We start from the raw sequence: 21993 nt of genomic DNA on the forward strand, positions 1-21993 counted from the left end.
GGTTAACGTTAAAAGCTTCCATTCCCTGAACTGATTGACCAAGACATAATAGCTGCAGTGATGGAAGACGAGGAAAGAAAGGTTCGCATTAAAATGTAAGACTTTCTCGAACCTGAAACATCTGAGGCACCTGAAATTACAACGTCACCAATGAGGACAGCTCAATTTTTGAATTTGTGTTAGCGATGGTGCAACGCAGCAGCCCGCATTAGTGATCATTCGAGAAACTAGAAAAGAGAGAAAGGTTCCTTCGCGTTAAAATGCTTAGCATCGACATAAAAATGACAATATCATCTGCAGATATTTTTTCAGCATTTTATTTTCGGCGGAGTATGCAAATACAAAAGCACTGGGTAGCACCCTTAACCAGCTGTCATTTCTCCGTCTCCATTCATTTACACTTGACTGCAAGACTCCTTATCGTAGACCACAACTTCTACGGCGCACTTCTTTCGAAATTGCTCGGTACATTCACTTGGAACATTGTCTTTAACTTCATCCGTAGTCCATAGCATGCACCCTGCAAAGAGAGAGAGAGAGAATAGATTGCAAGTGATCGTTGTCTGCGTAAAAAGTGAAGGCCACTGTATTGTCGTACAAAATCAGTACAGCTTACACTCGGCATTCTTTCGTTTTCGCCCTTACCGTGCAGCTTACCTCAAAGGTACACCAAAAGACAACTAAAGGATGCATACAGTGCTTAGTTGCCTGAGGCTTAATGAGTGAAACAATTGATCTGCACGAGAGCACAAATATTTATCAGCCCTTCCACTCGGTGAAGAAGTAGGACCAGCGAAGCTATGGCGTGTTCTACTTCTGTGGACGCATCTATGTATATGCAGGCATTCATCTTCTTTTTATAATTATTATTATTGTAATAACAAGAACGCCTGCACGTAGGCAGCAGGATTGCCAACAGCATCGCGTGCAGCAGCTGCTCGAGTTTAGAAACTGTGCTCGATCAAGAGCTCTACCCGTCATCGGTCCATCGTGTAATGAATCTCCTTTATAAATGCTGGACGCGCTGCGTCTCTTTCAAATCCCTCATCCTGGAGCTCCGCACTCGGACGCTAGCTTTCGCCATGACAGAAGAAGACCAGCAGACGCTCCCGTGGCCACCTGTTCTCTACGCTGGCTCTATTCGGCATCGGAATCCTACCATCTTCAGTGGAACGGACAATAATGACGTTGAAAATTGGCTTGCGTCTTACGACCGGGTGAGCGCTCGTAATAACTTGGATGACTCGACCAAGCTAACTAACCTGGTTTTCTATCTCACCGGCGTGACCAAGCTCTGGTTCAAGAACCATGAGGCGGACTTCCGAACGTAGCCTGCGTTCAAGGCGGCTTTTACATCGGTATTTAGCCCTCCCGCCGTCCTCAAGCTCCAAGCCGAGCAGCGTGTGCGCACACGCGCAGAACATACGGGTGAAACATTCACCAGTTACATAGAGAACGTTGTCAATCTATGTAAAGGCGTCAATGCCAGGATGTCGAAAGCAGAACGAATTAAGATAATCCTGAAAGGATTTGATGATGATGCCTTCCAAATGCTACTCGCCAAGAGCCCGAACACAGTTGCCGAGGTTATCACCCTCTGTCAGAGATACGAGGAGCTACGCAAACAGCGAGCTTTGACGAGGCCTGCTCCTACAACCGATGCGTCGCTTTTCAGCCTGGCCATTGGTTCCTACCAAGCGTAGCTGATCACGCAGATCAAGGCCTTTGTCCGCGAAGAAGTCGTACGACAGCTGTCCCTGCTCCCTTTACCTAGGTGCCTGCTAGTCTCTTGCCATCTGCTCTGCGCAACGTTAACGAAGGAGAAACCATTGACGCAGTACTGGTTGCTTCCCAGCCGCCGCTGGCGGCCGCTCCGCTAACTTACGCTGAGGTAGCCGCCAGGCCATGCCAAGAGCCGATACGACCCTTTTAGCAGCCCGTATGCCACCTTTCTCCTCCGATCTCTTGGGCATGCCCTCCTGTTGCCAACTCGTGGCGCACGCACGACAATCTGCCTATGGCGGACGTGCAACACCTACTGGCCGACCTGCGGCCACATATTTGCTGACAGTTTTGGCGAGCCTGCCAGGATTAGGCTTTACCATCTTGCTGACATCTAGATGTACTGGAAGAGCCCATGGATATTGAGAGGCTAGACACGATCGGCAAGGACATGGGCCTAGCTGGTGCCGCTCTCCACGAGTGGGTTAACGCGGAACGCCAAATAGAAAGGGACTTCCGCGCGCAAGCTCGTGTGAATCAACACTATAAATTGGAGCTGTAGGAAAGGCGACTACAAGCCGAGGAACATGTTCTGGAGCTTAAACTGAAGCTTCAAGAACAGGCAACCAGCTCGAACGCGGACGATAGTGGTCGGTCAGCAAGCGGCGTCGTGACTGCACGGGCTGTGCTGGAAGGGTGTAAGCCGCCGCACAAATTATTACCACCATTTAATGAGATGCGGGATCACCTAGATTCCTCTATACAACGATTTTAGCCGGTCGCGGCGTCTCAAGAGTGGCCACGAAACGAACGGGCACTTTCACCCAGTTTGTGCCTGTCAGGAGAGACCTTACGGTCATCGAGCAACTGGACTGAGCCTCTGTCACTGACTATTTTCAGCTGAAAGCTACGCTGTTGCTGCGATTTCGCTATACTGCCGAAAGTTACAAAGAGAAATTTCGCAAAGTGACACCAGAGGAAAGCGAAAGGGGTCTCCAATATGCATCTCGCCTAGCTTGTTATTTTGACCGTTGGATGGAGAAAGCGAACAGAAAGCGACGGAGAAAGCGAATGACGCTCTTCGCGAGACCATTATTTCAGATAAGTTTGTGATAAGTTTGTGACCTGCGCTGCGAGTATTTTGGAAAGAAAGAAACTACAAGAAGTTGAGCTCGCTGTCACAGAATGCTAACTGCCTTTTGGAAGCCCAAGAACTGACTAATTTATGCAAGGACAAGCTTTGGAAGGACAGCATGACGGAGAGTAGTCTCAATATAGAATCTGAGAAGCGACCAGGTAAAGCGCACAATCAATGGTTTTTGTGTAATAATCCGATCATCGTGCATATGAGTGCTGGTAGCGGACGAGAAATAATAACTCCGGTTCTGGCTAGTCGAGTGGTAAAACATCTAGGGTGCAAGAAAACCAAGCGTCTTATGTACTGTCGACTGATAGGCCTAACCACAAGATGGTACCTGACAATGGGGACGTCGAGCTACAGGACAAGGAGGTCGTTCCAGTCGTGAGTACTATATGAAGGCATATTCTGACTGCTTCTGATAGAGATACTTTGCCCGTGACAAAAGGATGCCTCGAGGGTAAGGCCGTAACTGTGCTCAGAGATACTCGCTGCAATACTGTAATAGTTCGACAAGGACTCGTTCCGAAGGAAAAGCTTACAGGAACAAAACGTCCAGTATTTCTGTTGGATCGTACTGTACATCGTTTGCCAGAGGAATTAGTCTATCTAGACAGGGCGTTCTTCACAGGCATGGTGCGTGTCAAATGCGTGCAGAACCCTCTTTAGGATGTGGTGTTGGGGAACGTCGTACGTGGAAAGCCGACTACTCAAGTTAACCCACATCCGCTACAACAACATCATAGAACGGGCCAAGACGATAGCGCCGCGTGAAACATGGACGAGCCGGTCATTTCGGTGGTACGTCCTGCAGCGGAAGACATCCAGCGTTATCCTAGAAGTCATGGGTATTGCCCTCAAATTTCGTCCACAAACAGGAAGATGTCAACGGAAGACTTCAACTTGCCGCTCTGCCAAGTAGAAGAGCAAAATGACTTTCTGGGTGATAGCGCTGAAACTGCAAGGAGAACTCTAGCGCGCCCTATGACCAATTCGCTGGCACTAAACCTTCAGCCGCCGTTACAACCAAAGCGACTCTCGAGAACCTGCAAAGAAATGAGGAGTCCTTACGACGTTCCTTTGAGAATGTCGGTAAGGCAGTTGTGACAAACAATGGTGAGACTCACTATAACTTATCTGAAGAAGTTTTATATTGAAGACGCAAGCTGTCATGTGGGAATGAGTTGCAGCAGCATGTTGTACCCAGACAGCTGAAGGGGAATGTCCTGAATATGCCACACGAGATAATTATCCTAGGTCATTGAGGAATATCGCACACGACTAACGCATTCTCACCGAATTTTACTGGCCAGGTGTGAAATCTGAAACGAAGAGGTTCATGAAGTCTGGCGATGTCTGCCAGCCGACTGGTCATCACCATATCGTCAGCCGTGCCACAATTCACACCTTGCCTGTTAGTGAAGCACATGTGCACTGAGTGGGCATGGATATCGTTGACACCGTCGCAAATCGGCCCTATCGGCGCCGTCGGTATCGTGGGACAAAATTATTTGGCGAAACCATCTGACCAAAAGAAAGATGCATTGCACAGGTACTGTTTGTACTCTATAAGCACCTACGTGCCAACTCATGTGTAACTGATAAATTATTACTTATGGATTCTGTAGCAGATCTTTTATACGTAGTATGACGAAGTCAGTACTCTGTGTTACGTGTGTTGGCTCACAGCGTCATACCTAATCACCGTGTCGTTCTTGAACTGGGGGGAAGTGTAGTAGCCGGACGGCATTTGGAATGCGCGGGCGTCGGAATCGGTGCTTGTGTCGGTGAGCGAGGCCGCAGCGAGGGCGAAAAGCGCGAGTGTGTGCGTGATTGCTGCGCGGTCACCGCGAGATCGGCTCGAGCGACGTGGCTGACAAGCTGAGCGGAGCGGCACAGCAGGAAAGCTGTCGCCGGGCACTGTGAGTCAAGCGGGGGGCCCCGTCCCGACGTCCCCGTTCCTGCCCCTGCTGAACCGGGTTTCGTTCCGGCTCACAGCACTATCCTTGGAGGCTACCTGGCGGATCCTGCCGTGGCCGGGCTTCGCCCCGGCTCTGGACGCTTCCGAGACAGGCAGTGTAGGGGCGTTCATTGTCGTGCTACCCTGTCGGAACCAGGCTGTGGCCCGGTTCTTGTGTTGTGGAGATAGGCTGCACTACGGCGTTCATCGCCGTGTATCACCCTCCGAGGCCAGGCTGTGCCCTGGCTCCCGTCACTGTCGTAGTGACTTGTGGCTGAGTTACGCCCAAGCCAACGATACCCCACCACTGCGGCTCGTATCTACCACCATTGGAACTGTGAGTGGTGCAGAATCTGAACTGAGTTTAGCGACTAGAGTGGCAAACCTGTTAAATGCACTACCTGTATTTATCGTTATGTGTTTGTGCCTAGTGTCATGTCTGCAGTCCATGCATAAATTCGTTCCTCTCTGTCTTCGGGTGATCCCTTAGTACGCCAGTCTAGTACGCCAATTACAGTGTCACGGAAAAAGAGTGCTTGGCCATCATCTGGGTGCTTGGCAAGTTTCACCCTTATTTATATGGCCGCTCTTTGACGTAGCGACCAACCACCATGCGCTGTGTTTGCTTTCCAATTTAAAAGACCCATCTGGCCGTGTCGCTCGCTGGGCCTTGCAATATGAGGAGCACGACATACCCGTGGTGTATCGTTCCAGGTGGAATATTTCCGATGCTGACGCTCTTTCCCGCTCACCACTCTTGCTAAAGGCCACTGGTGAGTCCCTCTGTGAGTGCACGTTGTCGTCTTTTGAACTTGACACTATTGCTGCCCAACAGCACAATGACCCTTGGACTGCAGCCCTTTTGGACCTTCTCTCGAATACCTCAACAGTTCCGGCCTCTTGAACAATTGGGCGCCAAGTTCCTCATTCTGCGGTCCGTGGTCAGCTCTTGCAGCGACGTAATTACGCAACCAGAGGGACGTACGTGGTTGCCCTTCATCCCGAGAGCCTAGAGATCAGAGATCTGTTCCTCTTTCCAGTCGGATCCCCAGTGTGACCGCGCCAACGCTTTCAAAGCGTATTGCTGACTTCGGCACCGCTACTACTGGCGAAGGATGTGCACCTTCGTTCGGAACTTCGTCCGCTCATCCCGTGAATGTCAGCAAACCAAATCTCCGCCGCACTCACAGCCGGCGAACTCCAACCCCTGCCATACATACCTCAACCTTTTGATCGTGTTGGTGTCGATATATATGGTGCACTTCGTTTGTCTACCTCCGGCAACCGGTGGATTATAGTTGCTGTCGACCCCTTAACACGCTATGCAGAGACTGCTGCCCTGCCAGCCTCTACAGCGCAGGAAATCGCCAGTTTTATATTGCGCCGTTTTGTGCTTTGTCATGGAGGCCCTCGTGAACTGCCCATCGACCGAGGCCACACGCCTTCCTGTTTGAAGTCGTTGAAAAATTGCTTCCTGAATCCCACATGCACCGCCTATCATCTGCAAACCATTGATGCTACGGAACGCTTTAATCGCACCCTTCGTGACCTGCTCGCTATATACATCGCATGCGACGGCTCCAGTTGGGGCTTAGTTCTTCCATTCGTTGCCTACGCCGACAATACGCAAGGCAAGCCACTACCGGTTTCTTCCCCGTCTATATTCTTTTTGGCCGTCATCCTTCTCAGACAATCGATACCTTTCTTCCCTACCACTCTAACACAAGAATGCCTGCCAATCTTGAACGCTGCTAGATAAGCTGAAGAATGTCGTCAGTGGGCCGGCCGCTTCACATTGGACAATCACAATCGCCAAAAATCAAAACACGATGCTCGCAACATGACTTCAACTTTTCTACAGGGAACCCTCGTTTGGTTGTCCGTACCGACCCGCACACCAGGAGTCGCTTCAAAACTTCTTCCTAAATACGGTGGCCCATCCCTCATAGAACCACTCACACCGCCGTATGATATGCTTCGTCGTATACCCGAAGTCGTCCAAACGCTATCATGATTCTGTGGCCTCATCTTCAGACTAAGTCGTAAGAATGGCTCATTTCTCCGACGGCGCCATTGTAATGAAGAAGAACGCCTGGATGTAGGCAGCGTGCCGCAGATGCTCGAGCCTAAAGACTGTACTTAGTGAAACGCTCTACTTGTCATCGGCCCATCGTCTAATGGAGGTCCTTTATATTATTATTAATATTATTATTATTATTATTATTATTATTATTATTGTTGTTTTTGTTGTTTTTGTTGTTGGATACAAAGAACGAATAAATCTTTTGAGTGTGGAGTGATTTATAGTTATTCTTTTATTAAATAGTGACGTGTGCAAGTACCGCCGCATCACAGACGGCAATTGCACAATATTTACACCTTCACTGTGAACTACGTAATTATGAAAAATATATGAAACTCGACGTAATTTTCCACGCTCCGTGAACGCCCACCACTAGGATCTATACACAAACACCAATACGAGGAAACCGAACTCCACATGAGGGATGGTAGAACTATACCCGTGGTCACTACCATCCGGGTCCTCGTCATGACCATCGCAGCTAACGGCGCCATCTGAACGGTTATATCCTAGGTCCTCCGAGGGAAGGCCAATACGACGCGACTGCTGAAACGGGTGATCAACCGGTGACAGGGCCTGAAGGAAGAAAGCCTCATCCGCCTGGTTCACTCATTTGTCATCTCTCACATTACGTACGTCACCGCCTTCCATAATTGGTACAGAGCAGAAAAGACTAAACTGGTCATTATTAGCCCCTTGCCCCTTGCTATTTAACCTGTACATAAACGACATTGTTAACATTAATCAGAACGCCAAATTTATTATATATGCAGATGATACCAGCATACTTTTTTCTGGTAATAACATCGATAAACTTATCACTGATTGCAATGATACCATAGTCAAACTGCAGCAATGGTCCTTATCCAATTACATGAAGATTAACGAAAATAAAACAAAAGCAGTTGTCTTCCGGCCGAAAAATAAACCTGTTCCTCCTTATGCCGATATTGTTTTAAACTCTCACCCTGTTGACATTGTTGACCAGTTTAAATGTCTAGGTGTGATATTCACTACCAATCTGTCCTGGGAACCGCATGTGAATTTTGTATTAGCCAAACTTGCTGGAATAACCGATGTAGTCGGTCGTCTCCAGTACATGCTTTTTACTAAAACAAAAATATTGGTCTACAATTCTCTTTTCTATCCACACGTCAACTATTGCCAACTTGTCTGGGGCACAACTACTTTCTCTAACACACAAAAAATATTCCATATGCAAAAACGGTATCTACGCCACGTATACAATGCTCGTCATAATGCAACCACTGCAGAATTCTTTCACAGGGCACATGTTATTACAGCTCACAAGCTATACCGCTACCGTTTGAGTGCTCGGTTTAAATATGAAGTGAAAAAAAATATTCATAGCCTCGATGCCTTGGCACATTTAGAAACAAATGAGAAATATTACAATACTAGACGTGGAGAAAACTGGAAGGTTGCTGTACCACGCTTGAATTCTGGTATGGAACGTTTGTGTTTCTCTCTGCCATCTCTTTTAAACTATTATCAGTCACTGAATTTTGATTTATTTAGTTGCTCCACTGTTACACTTAGAGACCTGTTTGCTTATTGACTAACCTGATTTCAGCTATTCTGGTGTTTGTTTTTATCTAGCTCAAGACTTTTTCTTTTCTTCTGCATTTATCAAGTGCCTTGATACGCTTATTGCTTGTTCATTCTTTTGTGTTGACTGTGTTTGATTGATCTGGCTAAGGACTTTTTATTTTATTTATTTGCTTTGATCAAGCGTCTCGATTTGTTTGTTGCTTGTTTATGCTGTGGTGCTGTCTAGACGCTGCCTTATATATGGGTCTGCGGATTCGTCAAGCCGCCAAGTGGCAGCTTTTTTTCCGTAGCCCCTCCATCTGTAGCACCTGATGGAAAATAAAGATTTGATTTGATTATACGCGGCGCCTACAAGCTAGCCTTAGGACTGCCAAACAACACCAGCACAGAACTCCTGCTCTAATTAGGACTCCATAGCACCCTCGACAAATTAAACGAAGCAAGGCGCCGGTCTCATCCGGAGAGTCTCAGCCTCACAGAAACAGGCCAGCACATTCTAACTAAACTCGGCATCACCTACAACCATCAAGATGGAGAGAAATACCCAACTGCACGTGACCGCCAGACTTGGCTACATGCAGACCGTATCCCCAAAAACATGCACCCCGACTACAATAAAGAACGTCGGAAGGCAAGGGCTGCCTCCGTCATTAAAGCTTATGGCGACACCACGGGCGTCACCTTCATCGACGCAGCTGAATATCAAGACGGGCACCGCTTCGCGGCTGCTACCACAGTAGGCGACTCGCTCATACATGCCGCCAGCATCGTAACCCAAAACGCCGAGAGGGCCGAGGAAGTGGCCACCACCCTGGCCACCTTCGATCCGGACTGCCTCAGCATCGTGAACGATTCCCGCACGGCAATCAGCCATTACAACAAACGTCCTATTTCACAACAAGCACTACGCATCCTACACCAAGCGCCTCACTCACCCGAAAGTCAAATCAGCCTCGTTAGGTTCCTAGCGCACGCCGACGTCGTACATCCGCACTTCACAGCCTCAACGAGGTTGCTCACTCCGTAGCGCGAGGCCTTTTCAACCGTGCCAGAGACAGCGCAGGTGCACCCGCGGAATGCGATCACCTCACCAGCTACAACGAACTTACTAGATCGTTCTATCTCGAAAGAAGAACCTTCCTCATCCCTCATCACAAGCTCACGAGAGCGCAGGCAACCACGCTTCGCCTGTTACAGACAAACACGCACCCTTCACTAATACGTTACCCCAGTATCTACCCAGACATCTACCCAGTAACACTTGCAAAATCTGTAAGACTCAGGCAGCATCGCTTCCCCTCTTGCTATGAGAATGTAAACAATCATCATCGTCATCATCATCATCATCAACAACCTGGTTACGCCCACTGCAGGGCAAAGGCCTCTCCCATACTTCTCCAACTACCCTGGTCATGTACTAATTGTGGCCATGCTGTCCCTGCAAACTTCTTAACCTCATCTGTCCACCTAACTTCCTGCCGCCCCCTGCTACGCTTCCCTTCCCTTGGAATCCAGTCTGTAACCCTTAATGTCCATCGGTTGTCTTCCCTCCTCATTACTTGTCCTGCCAATGCCCATTTATTTTTCTTGATTTCAACTAAGATGTCATTAACTCGCGTTTGTTCCCTCACCCAATCTGCTCTTTTCTTATTCCTTAACGTTACACCCATCAATCTTCTTTGCATAGCTCGTTGCGTCGTCCTCAATTTAAGTAGAACCCTTTACTAAGCCTCCAGGTTTCTGCCCCGTATGTGAGTACTGGTAAGACACCAATATCCGACAATTGGTAAAGTCGATTATTGGTAAACACCAATATCTGACAATTAATAATGTGACTCTCTCGTCGAGATGGCACGACACCCTGCGCAGCTCACACCTCGACGATCAACTCTGTGCTACGCGGCAAGCCTGCGAGGCCGCGACGAGGCAAGACCTCGTCGTCCCACGTGGGAGGCCTAGGCCCAGCCAACTAAACTGCTGGGTTCTACGAAAGTTTGTTTCTCCTCCTCGACGTAATGTTACAGGTGTCTTAGCTGCAAATTGTCATATAATTGGTTTCGGAATAGTTTCCATAAAAGAAGAGGTACAGCCGTTTTCTGTACCCATACTTTCTCCGTAGACGGCTACGTATTGACAGCAGACGAAAATCCTGTAGTGTTTACAACGTTACTGTGAACAAACTAATTACAACAAGTAAATGAAACTCGGCGTAATGATAGAGTCAGCGACCAATATCAGTATAATGTTTTTCCAAGATACCTTCATTATATTGAGAGCTACAGAGCGTTCGCGAGAAACTGGAGACGAAATCGGCCAATGGCGACTGCCGCGGACGCCGGAGGAGAAGGCTCGAGTTTTGTGTCGACACATGGACACGATCCTCGGGAAAGACGCCCTTAACAGCTTCGCTGTAAAAGGATTTACTACTTGTTTTGACAACACTGTAGACGATGTACCAGCATCCTTTAGGAGGCAATCTTTCCTTAAACTGACTCAAAAATGTCGTCATTACCGAGACTAATAGCACAATTATAACCCTTCATCCAAATTACTCGATGAGGTGGCGATTAATTCAACAAGAAATCAAAATATTTAGTTGAACAATTAGCATAGTGGCGAAAATTAACTTGTTAATATGGTGCACCTGTATAGAAGTTACAATGAGCAACGGCGATGACATTGCCTTTATTTGAGTAGTCTACAAAAAAATGAAACTGTGCATGTTTAATAAAGATTGCGACAATAAAAGTGCGCGACTGTAATGGGCTGACTATAGAGATGCCTTGTTTTGACAAACGTCCTTCTACATTGGTGAAGTATTTTGATAAAAGGGCTACGACGTATAGTTGCTGGCTCACGTAGGAATCCGCTTAGTCTCATTAGCCAGTGCACATATTTGTTTTGTTACGCAAACCAAGCACAACACGATATCTGTTCGATATCCCGTTCTTCCTATTAAACGAGGTAAACAGACGGCAATCAAATGTAGCGTATTACGAACATTTGTATCCGGGGCTCTTGAAGAAGCATTAGTTCAGCTTTATCTGTACATACAATGAAGCAGAGTTATTACTTCGCACTCTGGCTTAATAATTTTGTATATGTGATATATTGCTACCAATAACAAAAGTCACGCAGGATGTACCCAGGATAGATGTTGCAGTTCTCCCATAATGTTTTTTTTTTCTTTTTTATTTGAGCCTGACTAATGTTTAGCTGGTATGCAGAGTGCACAGTAAGCTTTCTTTTTTTCATATGGTGACTTTTCTTGGAAATAAATATATAAAAACTGTTTAGGTATCTTAACTCTAGCAAACAAACAAGTTAATTCCTGTAGCTTGGTTCACATCTACAAATATTGCCATGGCCGATACCTTCTGCAGAATCTTGTAGAGTTAATTACACATCTCCAATAAGGATTTATTATAACTGTCTGTCAGGCTAAACATTGCAAGTTCCTTAGCACACAGGGCACGGAACATAATAATGTGTGCAATAACAATACGGAGGTCCATGTGGATTAAGCTTTAGTCACCTTTCTGATTCTAAATACAGGGTAAGGACAGTGTTCCTCCGTTCTGTATATAGCTTATCAATGCGTAGCGGCTACGTACCCTAGAAAGGAAGCACACAGCATGTGAAAATAGCTAACAGTGATTAGTTGTTAGGCTGATGATGCTCAGATTCCTAGCAGACTTCAGCGCACGTTCGTACTGTCCAGTCTAAGGCCTAAGTTAAGAGCAGTTTTCAGCAAGTGTTCTAGTCTCGGTGGGCTCTTTTTTGTGAAGACAGCTGTCGCATTGAATGTTGCAAAAACGGCGGCCAACATGGCACAATGTCGCTTTGTATCTTGTGGGGTACCAAGGCTAAAATGACGTTTGCGATATTGTTATTCCTTGGCAGTAGCCAAGGCCAATGATATAGGAACAGGTGCAAATTGAGATAAACAGCCTATGAGAAAATTAATTCACAAGCTAAGTTATCTAATACCTGGTGGCCACGTCGCTCCCGTATTTCAGTGAAGTTTGCAGGGGCTGTGCGCTTATAGTATTTATATATATTAGCATCGCCGCCTCAAACCTTTTGAATTTAACAGACACAGTCGCTATGTCGGCCGTACGTGTCCACTATGACATAGAACTTCCTTACGTGGATTTCTCTTATATGGAAACTCCAACACGGCGCACGTCTGGTAGTCGTCATAGAGGGCTCTCGCTTCCTGCATTTGACCGTCATCTGTAAAATTATGAAAGAAATTGAGGCTCATAGTAGGTCCTTGTCTTGCTCGGCACGAGTGATAACATTACAGCAAACATAGCTTCCGGAAAGAAAATTCAATATCAACATTGTTAATCTATAATTTAGCCAAAGAAAAAAAAAGAGAGACATCTTTGAATATTATATGGCGATTTCTCATTTGATGCTTCGTTCACTATGATTCTCAGTTTATTTACGGTACCGTTTCAGTTAGAAAAAATGACGATATTCCAACAGTTTACTAAGTACTGAAGTCAAGTGAAATATTAAATGCATGAAGAGCACATTGATACACATACAGATTCTCAAATGAATGCGCAATTTATTGGCACGTACACCATCTGCTTGCAATACAAGGCCAGAACACGCCATGCTTGCAGATTTCCTTGACGCCATTTGCAAGGACGTTGTTTCTCTTATGAGAACACTAATATGGCATTTGAGTTATTCGAGCATGAGGATTGTTACTTTCACAAAAGGATTTGTTATTTTTCTTCGAAGTAAAATACAATGTGCCATTGCTTTTAACTTGTAGCCGCCAGATATGCAATGTGTTTCCCTCAGTCACTTAACATAATCTTTACAGTTAAGAGTTTCGTTTCCGTGATTACTGTAGGACTTGTAATCACATGGAATATTTGGCATAGATAAAAATCGACAAAATAAAAAAGAAAACATTGTTCGAAGTGCGAGTGCCACAAATCTAACACCATGTGTGGACGAGGTTACGCCGATAAATATGATTCGGCGATTCGATTCACGAATGTGCAAGCGCCGTCTCAAGCTGCATGTTAGGCATACCTGCCTTATCTTTCATTGCAGGTATGCATGTTACGCATAGACGCAATTGAGAACGCCGACATAACGTTCTGCGAATTATTATTAGGTGAACCTGTTTGGTTTATTAGGTTCAAATTTGGCAACAACTTCTACACCTAGGCTAGATTTCAACGAGCTCGGTAGCCTTTGATTTTTGTTCTAGTGCAACAGGTGCAGTACTGCGCCTGTTGTCGCACCTGCACGTCGCACAGCAATGGTACATCTGCATCGGCCCTTCACTGCGCTCCTCTTCGCAAATCCAGGGATGATTTCATCATCATCATCATCATCTTCATCATCATCCCAGTTAACCCACCGCAGGGCAAAGGCCTCTCCCATACTTCTCCAACTACCCCGGTCATGTACTAATTGTGGCCATGTTGTCCCTGCAAATGTCTCAATCTCATCCGCCCACCTAAATTTTTGCCTACCCCTGCTACGCTTTTCTTCTCTCGGAATTTAGTCCGTAGCCCTTAATCACCATTGGTTATCTTCCCTCCTCATTACATGTCCTGTCCATGCCTATTTCTTTTTCTTGATTTTGAACTAAGATGTCATTAACTCGCGTTTGTTCCCTCACCCAATCTGCTCTTTTCTTATCCCTTAACGTTACACCCATCATTCTTCTTTCCATGGCTCGGTCCGTCGTCCTCAATTTAAGTACAACCGTTTTCGTAAGCGTCCAGGTTCCTGCCCCGTACGTGAGTACTGGTAAGACACAGCTGTTACACACTTTCCTCTTGAGGGATAATGACAACCTGCTGTTCATGATCTGGGAATGCCTGCCAAACGCGCCATTCTTATTCTGATTATTTCAGTCTCATGATTCGGATCCGCGCTCACTACCTGCCCTAAGTAGATGTATTGCCTTACCACTTCCAGTGCCTCGCTACGTATCGTAAACTGTTGTTCTCTTCCGAGACTGTTAAACATTACTTTAGTTTTCAGCAGATTAATTTTTATACCCACCCTTCTGCTTTGTCTCTCCAGGTCAGTGAGCATGCATTGCAATTGGTCCCCTGAGTTACTAAGCAAGGTAATGTCATTAGCGAACCGCAAGTTACTAAGGTATACTCCATTAATTCTTATCCCCAATTCTTCCCAATCCAGGTCTCTGAATACCTCCTGTAAACACGCTGTGAATAGCATTGGAGAGATCGTATCTCCCTGCCTGACGCCTTTCTTTATTGCGATTTTGTTGCTTTCTTTATGTAGGACTAAGGTGTTATACATGCGCCACAATATAGCCGTAAGTGTCTATGTTCCAACACTTGCTATTCTTTTAATTCTGAAGCAGTTAATCTGATGCAATGTGCGTATGGGATCGGGGCTGTACCACTCCCAACTGTAATGGTGTCTTGACAAATAAGGCCGCTTGAAACAAAATATAGTTCAAAATTAAGTTATCCCACCTCCCGTTTTATTGTTTGGTTGCGTCTAGTATAAGATCCATTTCTTTTTCATGTTACAGAACCTGTAGATATCCAGTGACCTCAACAAACGCAGCTATTGAAAATGATATAACTGCCTGATAACCATTGACCTAGGCTGCTATAAATTGTGTTACGTAAATGATAAATATTCTTATATAATTTACGGATTGTTTTTTTGAGGTTCTCATAAAGGCACGCCACTGTGTAGCTTCCGTAATATGCTATGATATTTTGAAACCAGAGTCCGTGCTAAGTTAGGCCTCGTAATATTTTCCGCAAAAGTCGTTTGTTCTTTGCCGTTGATATTGATTCATGCTAACTTTTATTTATCTTTCACTTATGTGTCTAAGCAATGGCTTCATTTCCCTACATTCATCACCTAAATATAACTTCGTTTCTACAGGCGCCACTGATTTTATGCGCTTGCTAACGGCTTCTGTGCCTCTACTCAGGCGGTAACTTTTCGTTGTGTGCTCCTTTATTATGGAATGTTAGCTGTAGGTTTGAAATGATAAAATAATGGACAAAACAGTGGCCTTCCACTCCGCAGTATTGTTACGTGTAACGTGATAGTGCCTGTACAGCAACAGCAGTCCAGGGTCCTTGGAGGAAGCTTTATTAGGGTGAATTGGTGCACGGTGAGGAAGCTAGTCTGGTGGTGTAGCCGACAGCGACCGTTAACAATCGGTGCGAGAAAGGCACCCGTGCCGATACTGAGGCGAGTATTCGTACGTGTACACGCCCACTCCAAAGCATTCGCCATGAGCCCACTAATGCCACGTCGCGAACAGCAAACTGACAAAGTTGAGCAACGCGCATGTCAAGCATGCAAACAAAATGCGATAACAACTTCTTTATGGGGGCTCCCAAGAACAAGTAACACTGCGGAACGATATGTTTCGAGTGCAATGCTATTGCCTGCACACACATTGGACTGAGGTATTTTATAGTTACCATCATCGATGGTGACGAACGCCTTGTCCGGTGCGTCTCCTTTCTCGAAGTGGTACGTGATGTTCTTTCTGAAATGTTCGTTAAAGATGTGAGCACCTGAGAAATTTATCGAAAAAATAAAAGGAGCAAGAAAGATTGCTTATCGTTGCTTTCTCCATTTAAAGCCGGTGGATGATATTTGTTGTTGATACAACATTTGACCGTTTCAACCAATTCCTCATAAGCAATTTCCGGTGTTTCTTTAAATTATGTGGTTTTACGTGCCAAAACCACCTTCTGATTACGAGGTACGCCGAAGTGGGGGACTCCGGAAACTTCGACCACCTGAGGTCCTTTAACGTGTACATAAAGCTACAAGCTAATTACACGGGTGTTTTGGCATTTCGTCCCCATCGAAAAGGGCCCGCCATGGACGGGATTCGATCCCGCAACCTCACGCTCAGTAGCCCAACACCATCGCCACTGAGCAACCACAGCGGGTAATTTCCCGTTGTAAAAGTATGGTCACTAACGTTTTAATTCTACATATAATTTATGGATGATTTGATAGTACGCCCAGTCTTATAATATATGCCGGAGAGTCCTCTGGAAGGCAGGAATTGTTTATCGGCGCATTTCGTTATATTGTGCTCTCCATGGTAAGAGATTGTACAATAACAACAACAAACAAAAGAAACAGATTGTATTACAATGTGAAAGGGAAAAATAGTGTTCCACCCACACTGTAGAAAGAACCGACAAAGGAAACCCATACGGGTTTCAGAAAGACCCGCATTTGAAGAAAACTTAGGCCTGGTCCTGTATTTGAACCTGGAACCAACGCCTTACCGGGGCGGTGGTGCTAGCATCTTAGCTTGCCTTGAGGTTAGCAGATAGCTACGCAAGGGCGAATTCATTGATAAATAAAATCACAGGGACACTGAATGTGGGAAATCTGTCTTGAGGAAGTCCGCAATGTGGAGGAAGGATCATGTAACATTACTAGTGAGACGGCTACAGGCATGGGCTACTGCAAGCGATACTAAATTATCTAAGAAATGAAGCATTCGGCATTTCAGCAAGGTTCATTCGTGTTTAATAAGAATACTCCATTCGAAACAATGCTCGGCAGAAAAGGATTGTACCAAGATTCACCCACAATTGTGGCGGACATTATAATTGATGTTATAAATGTCAATATGACAGTTAACTAACTCATCATCATCAGCCTAGTTACGCCCACTGCAGGGCAAAGGCCTCTCCCATACTTCTCCAACTACCCCGGTCATGTACTAATTGTGGCCATGTTGTCCCTGCAAACGTCTTAATGTCATCTGCTCACCTACCTTTCTGCCGCCCCCTGCTACGCTTCCCTTCCCTTGGAATCCAGTCCGTAGCTCTTAGTGACCATCGGTTATTTTCCCTCCTCATTACATGTCCGGCCCATGCCCATTTCTTTTTCTTGATTTCAACTAAGATGTCGTTTACCCGCGTTTGTTGCCTCACCCAATCTGCTCTTTTCTTATCCCTTAGCGTTACACCCATCATTCTTCTTTCCATAGCTCGTTGCGTCGTCCTCAATTTCAGCAGAACCCTTTTCGTAAGCCTCCAGGTTTCTGCCCCATATGTGAGTACTGGTAACACACAGCTGTTGTACACTTTCCTTTTGAGGGATAGTGGCAACCTACTGTTCATGATTTGAGAATGCCTGCCAAACGCACCCCAACCCATTCTTATTCTTCTGGTTATTTCAGTCTCATGATCCGGATCCGTGGTCACTACCTGCCCTAAGTAGATGTATTCCCTTACCACTTCCAGTGTTTCGCTACCTATCGTAAACTGCTGTTCTCTTCCGAGACTGTTAAACAGTACTTTAGTTTTCTGCAGATTAATTATTAGACCCACCCTTCTGCTTTGCCTCTCCAGGTCAGTGAGCATGCATTGCAATTGGTTTCCTGAGTTACTAAGCAAGGCAATATCATCAGCGAATCGCAAGTTGCTAAGGTATTCTCCATCAACTTTTATCCCCAATTCTTCCCACTCCAGGCCTCTGAATACCTCCTGTAAACATGCTGTGAATAGCATTGGAGATATCGTATCTCCCTGTCTGACGCCTTTCTTTATAGGGATTTTGTTGCTTTCTTTGTGGAGGACTACGGTGGCTGTGGAGCCGCTATAGATATCTTCCAGTATTTTTACATATGGCTCATCTACACCCTGATTCCGTAATGCCTCCATGACTGCTGAGGTTTCGACTGAATCAAACGCTTTCTCGTAATCAATGAAAGCTATATATAAGGGTTGGTTATATTCTGCACATTTCTCTATCACTTGATTGATAGTGTGAATATGGTCTATTGTTGAGTAGCCTTTACGGAATCCTGCCTGGTTCTTTGGTTGGCAGAAGTCTAAGGTGTTCCTGATTCTATTTGCGATTACCTTAGTAAATACTTTGTAGGCAACGGACAGTAAGCTGATCGGTCTATAATTTTTCAAGTCTTTGGCGTCCCCTTTCTTATGCATTAGGATTATGTTAGCGTTCTTCCAAGATTCCGGTACGCTCGAGGTTATGAGGCATTGCGTATACAGGGTGGCCAGTTTCTCTAGAACAATCTGACCACCATCCTTCAACAAATCTGCTGTTACCTGATCCTCCCCAGCTGCCTTCCCCCTTTGCATAGCTCCTAAGGCTTTCTTTACTTCTTCTGGCGTTACCTGTGGGATTTCGAATTCCTCTAGGCTATTCTCTCTTCCACTATCGTCGTGGGTGCCACTGGTACTGTATAAATCTCTATAGAACTCTTCAGCCACTTGAACTATCTCATCCATATTAGTAACGATATTGCCGGCTTTGTCTCTTAACGCACACATCTGATTCTTGCCTATTCCTAGTTTCTTCTTCACTGTTTTTAGGCTTCCTCTGTTCCTGAGAGCCTGTTCAATTCTATCCATATTATAGTTCCTGATGTCCGCTGTCTTACGCTTGTTGATTAACTTAGAAAGTTCTGCCAGTTCTATTCTAGCTGTAGGATTAGAGGCTTTCATACATTGGCGTTTCTTGATCAGATCTTTCGTCTCCTGCGATAGCTTACTGGTTTCCTGTCTAACGGCGTTACCACCGACTTCTATTGCGGACTCCTTAATGATGCCCATGAGGTTGTCGTTCATTGCTTCAACACTAAGGTCCTCTTCCTGAGTTAAAGCCGAATACCTGTTCTGTAGTTTGATCCGGAATTTCTCTAGTTTCCCTCTTACCGCTAACTCATTGATTGGCTTCTTGTGTACCAGTTTCTTTCGTTCCCTCCTCAAGTCTAGGCTAATTCGAGTTCTTACCATCCTGTGGTCACTGCAGCGTACCTTGCCGAGCACGTCTACATCTTGAATGATGCCAGGGTTCGCGCAGAGTATGAAGTCGATTTCATTTCTAGTCTCACCATTCGGGCTCCTCCACGTCCACTTTCGGCTAACCCGCTTGCGGAAAAAGGTATTCATTATCCGCATATTATTCTGTTCTGCAAACTCTACTAATAATTCTCCTCTGCTATTCCTAGAGCCTATGCCATATTCCCCCACTGACTTGTCTCCAGCCTGCTTCTTGCCTACCCTGGCATTGAAGTCGCCCATCAGTATAGTGTATTTTGTTTTGACTTTACTCATCGCCGATTCTGCGTCTTCATAAAAGCTTTCGACTTCCTGGTCATCATGACTAGATGTAGGAGCGTAGACCTGTACAACCTTCATTTCGTACCTCTTATTAAGTTTCACAACAAGACATGCCACCCTCTCGTTAATGCTACAGAATTCCTGTATGTTACCAGCTATTTCCTTATTAATCAGGAATCCGACTCCTAGTTCTCGTCTCTACGCTAAGCCCCGGTAACACAGTACATGCCCGCTTTTTAGCACTGTATATGCTTCTTTTGTCCTCCTACCCTCACTGAGCCCTATTATATCCCATTTACTACCCTCTAATTCCTCCAATAACACTGCTAGACCCGCCTCACTAGATAGCGTTCTAACGTTAAACGTTGCCAGGTTCAGATTCCAATGGCGGCCTGTCCGGAGCCAGGTATTCTTAGCACCCTCTGCAGCGTCACAGATCTGACCGCCGCCGTGGTCAGTTGCTTCGCGGCTGCTGGGGACTGAGGGCCGGGGTTCGATTGTTGTATTCATATAGGAGGTTGTGGCCAAGTACTGCACCAGGGTGGCCAATCCTGCTCTGGTGAGAGAGTGCGTTACCGGTTCTGGTCACCGGGATCAGGCCACACTCCAAGCCTGTTCGTGCAATTTTCTCAACACACGGTTTTTTTTTTTTGTATTTTCCGGTGGAGAATAGCGCAGCACCGGGATTTGAATCACGGTCCTCTTGCACTGGAGACGGATACTCTACCGTCCCCGTAGGAGTTAAATTAAAAATTAATATATGGGGTTGTACGTGACAAAACCACTTTCTGATTATGCACGGCGTAGTGGAGGACTCCGAAAATTTCGACCACCTGGGGTTCGTTAACGTGCAGCTAATTCTGAGTACACGGGTGTTTTCGCATAACGCCCCCATCGAAATGCGGCCGCCGTGGTCGGGGTCCGATCCCGCGACCTCGTGCTCAGCAGTCTAATACCATAACCACTGAGCAACCACGGCGGGTGCCGCAGGAGTTGTACGCCTCATTTAACCTACAGTGGTGCCCTATTTGGTCAGTCAAGGTGGACCAATCTGAGCTCGGTTATACCCCATGGATGGCACTCGGCTACAGAACCTGGTATTTATGACCTGCACATGTGAGTGTGAGGCCATACATATTTGAAGATATATATCGTTCTTTCTTTTTTTCTTTTTTTTTTTTAGGGGGGTTCCCGTACAGTGATAAAATAAAGGAAAAGACATTAAAAGAAAGAAAAAAAAAAGAAAAAGGGGCGAAAAAAAAAAGGAACATAACAGGTGATTTGAACTCGTGACCCTTCGATGTTGCCCGGAAAGATAGCTCAGTCGGTTGGTTCGTCAGGCCCCAGGCTACTTTCAAGCGCCATAGCTCCTGCTCCGAGCCTCACACTTACGTGGAAAGAGACTCATGTTGTCCGCGATAGTCGGTTTCCGAGTGGTTGGAAGGCATACTTTCTAGCAAAAATGGCCGCTCGAGGAGAAGAGCCAACTCGAGCGGCTTTAGAGGCTAGGAAAGCTGCCTTAAAATATTTAGACTTGAGGGGAAAGCTTCGTTAACAAACTATAACACGGCAATCAGCACTCGAATACGACGAGAGAAATTACTGAGACGTGGAAAATTCCCTTGAAAAAAATCTGGTTTGCGAGACAAATGCTTGTATGTATTGAACCTCTTAAAAGATGAGGGGGGGGGGAAATATGCGCTCACCGAGAGGGCATCGTCAGCACGAGACATCCACAAGGCACCTTACAGAGATGTGGAGAGCTTCGCGGCCGGAACGAAGCCTCCCTTCTCCGCCGGCCAAGAGGGGGAAACGCGCTTTCCGATCGCTCAAGGTTGCGCGGACAAAGCATACCTCTAGCGTCTAGGAAAAGCTTAACCAGGTGCGATGGCGGCACGCATAGCGTGGGAAGCTAGCCGCCAGAATAACTATACCAAGGACTGCTGCTGATGAGGGCGAAATACCTTCGTGTAATTATAATAACCCTAATAGGACTACTTTCGAAAAAAAAAAAAAAGGAAACGGCCCAGAGGGCTATACTACGAAAGCTATGACTGATAGTTTTCTATATATATATATATATATATATATATATATATATATTCATCTTATCTATGGGATCGCATGCGCGCGCTGTTGCTTTGTCTCTGCGTGTAGTATAGTTAAGAGAGCCAGTTTAAGGGCGGAGAAGAAGAAAGAAAAGAAAAGCAAAACTGCAGCGCCGTGGTTTTAAAGCGCACCCGTGGTAGAGAAACGGAATGCGATATAAGCGTGCGTAGCCATGATACGCACACGACAAACTGCCTTAAAATATTTAGACTTGAGGGAAAGCTTCGCTAACAAACGATAGCACAGCAATCAGCACTCGAATATAATTATAACCCTAATACTAATTGTAAATATTCATCTCATC

At 45.9% G+C, this 21993-nt stretch overlaps 1 protein-coding gene across 1 annotated transcript in view; it reads right to left on the bottom strand.

The window, feature by feature from the left end:
• Positions 1-295: 295 nt before the first annotated feature.
• The window catches only part of LOC126540431 (uncharacterized), a 35322-nt gene continuing 13624 nt past the window's right edge, over positions 296-21993 (bottom strand). The window contains exons 3-5 of the mRNA XM_055076025.2: positions 15939-16006; positions 12625-12711; positions 296-520 (exon numbers count right to left, since the gene is read on the bottom strand). Of these exons, the coding sequence (XP_054932000.1) occupies positions 396-520; positions 12625-12711; positions 15939-16006 (280 nt within the window). The 3' untranslated portion in view covers positions 296-395. The remainder of the gene's footprint in view (positions 521-12624; positions 12712-15938; positions 16007-21993) is intronic.

Source organism: Dermacentor andersoni, chromosome 2 (genome assembly GCF_023375885.2).
Source record: "Dermacentor andersoni chromosome 2, qqDerAnde1_hic_scaffold, whole genome shotgun sequence".
NCBI lineage: Eukaryota > Metazoa > Arthropoda > Arachnida > Ixodida > Ixodidae > Dermacentor > Dermacentor andersoni.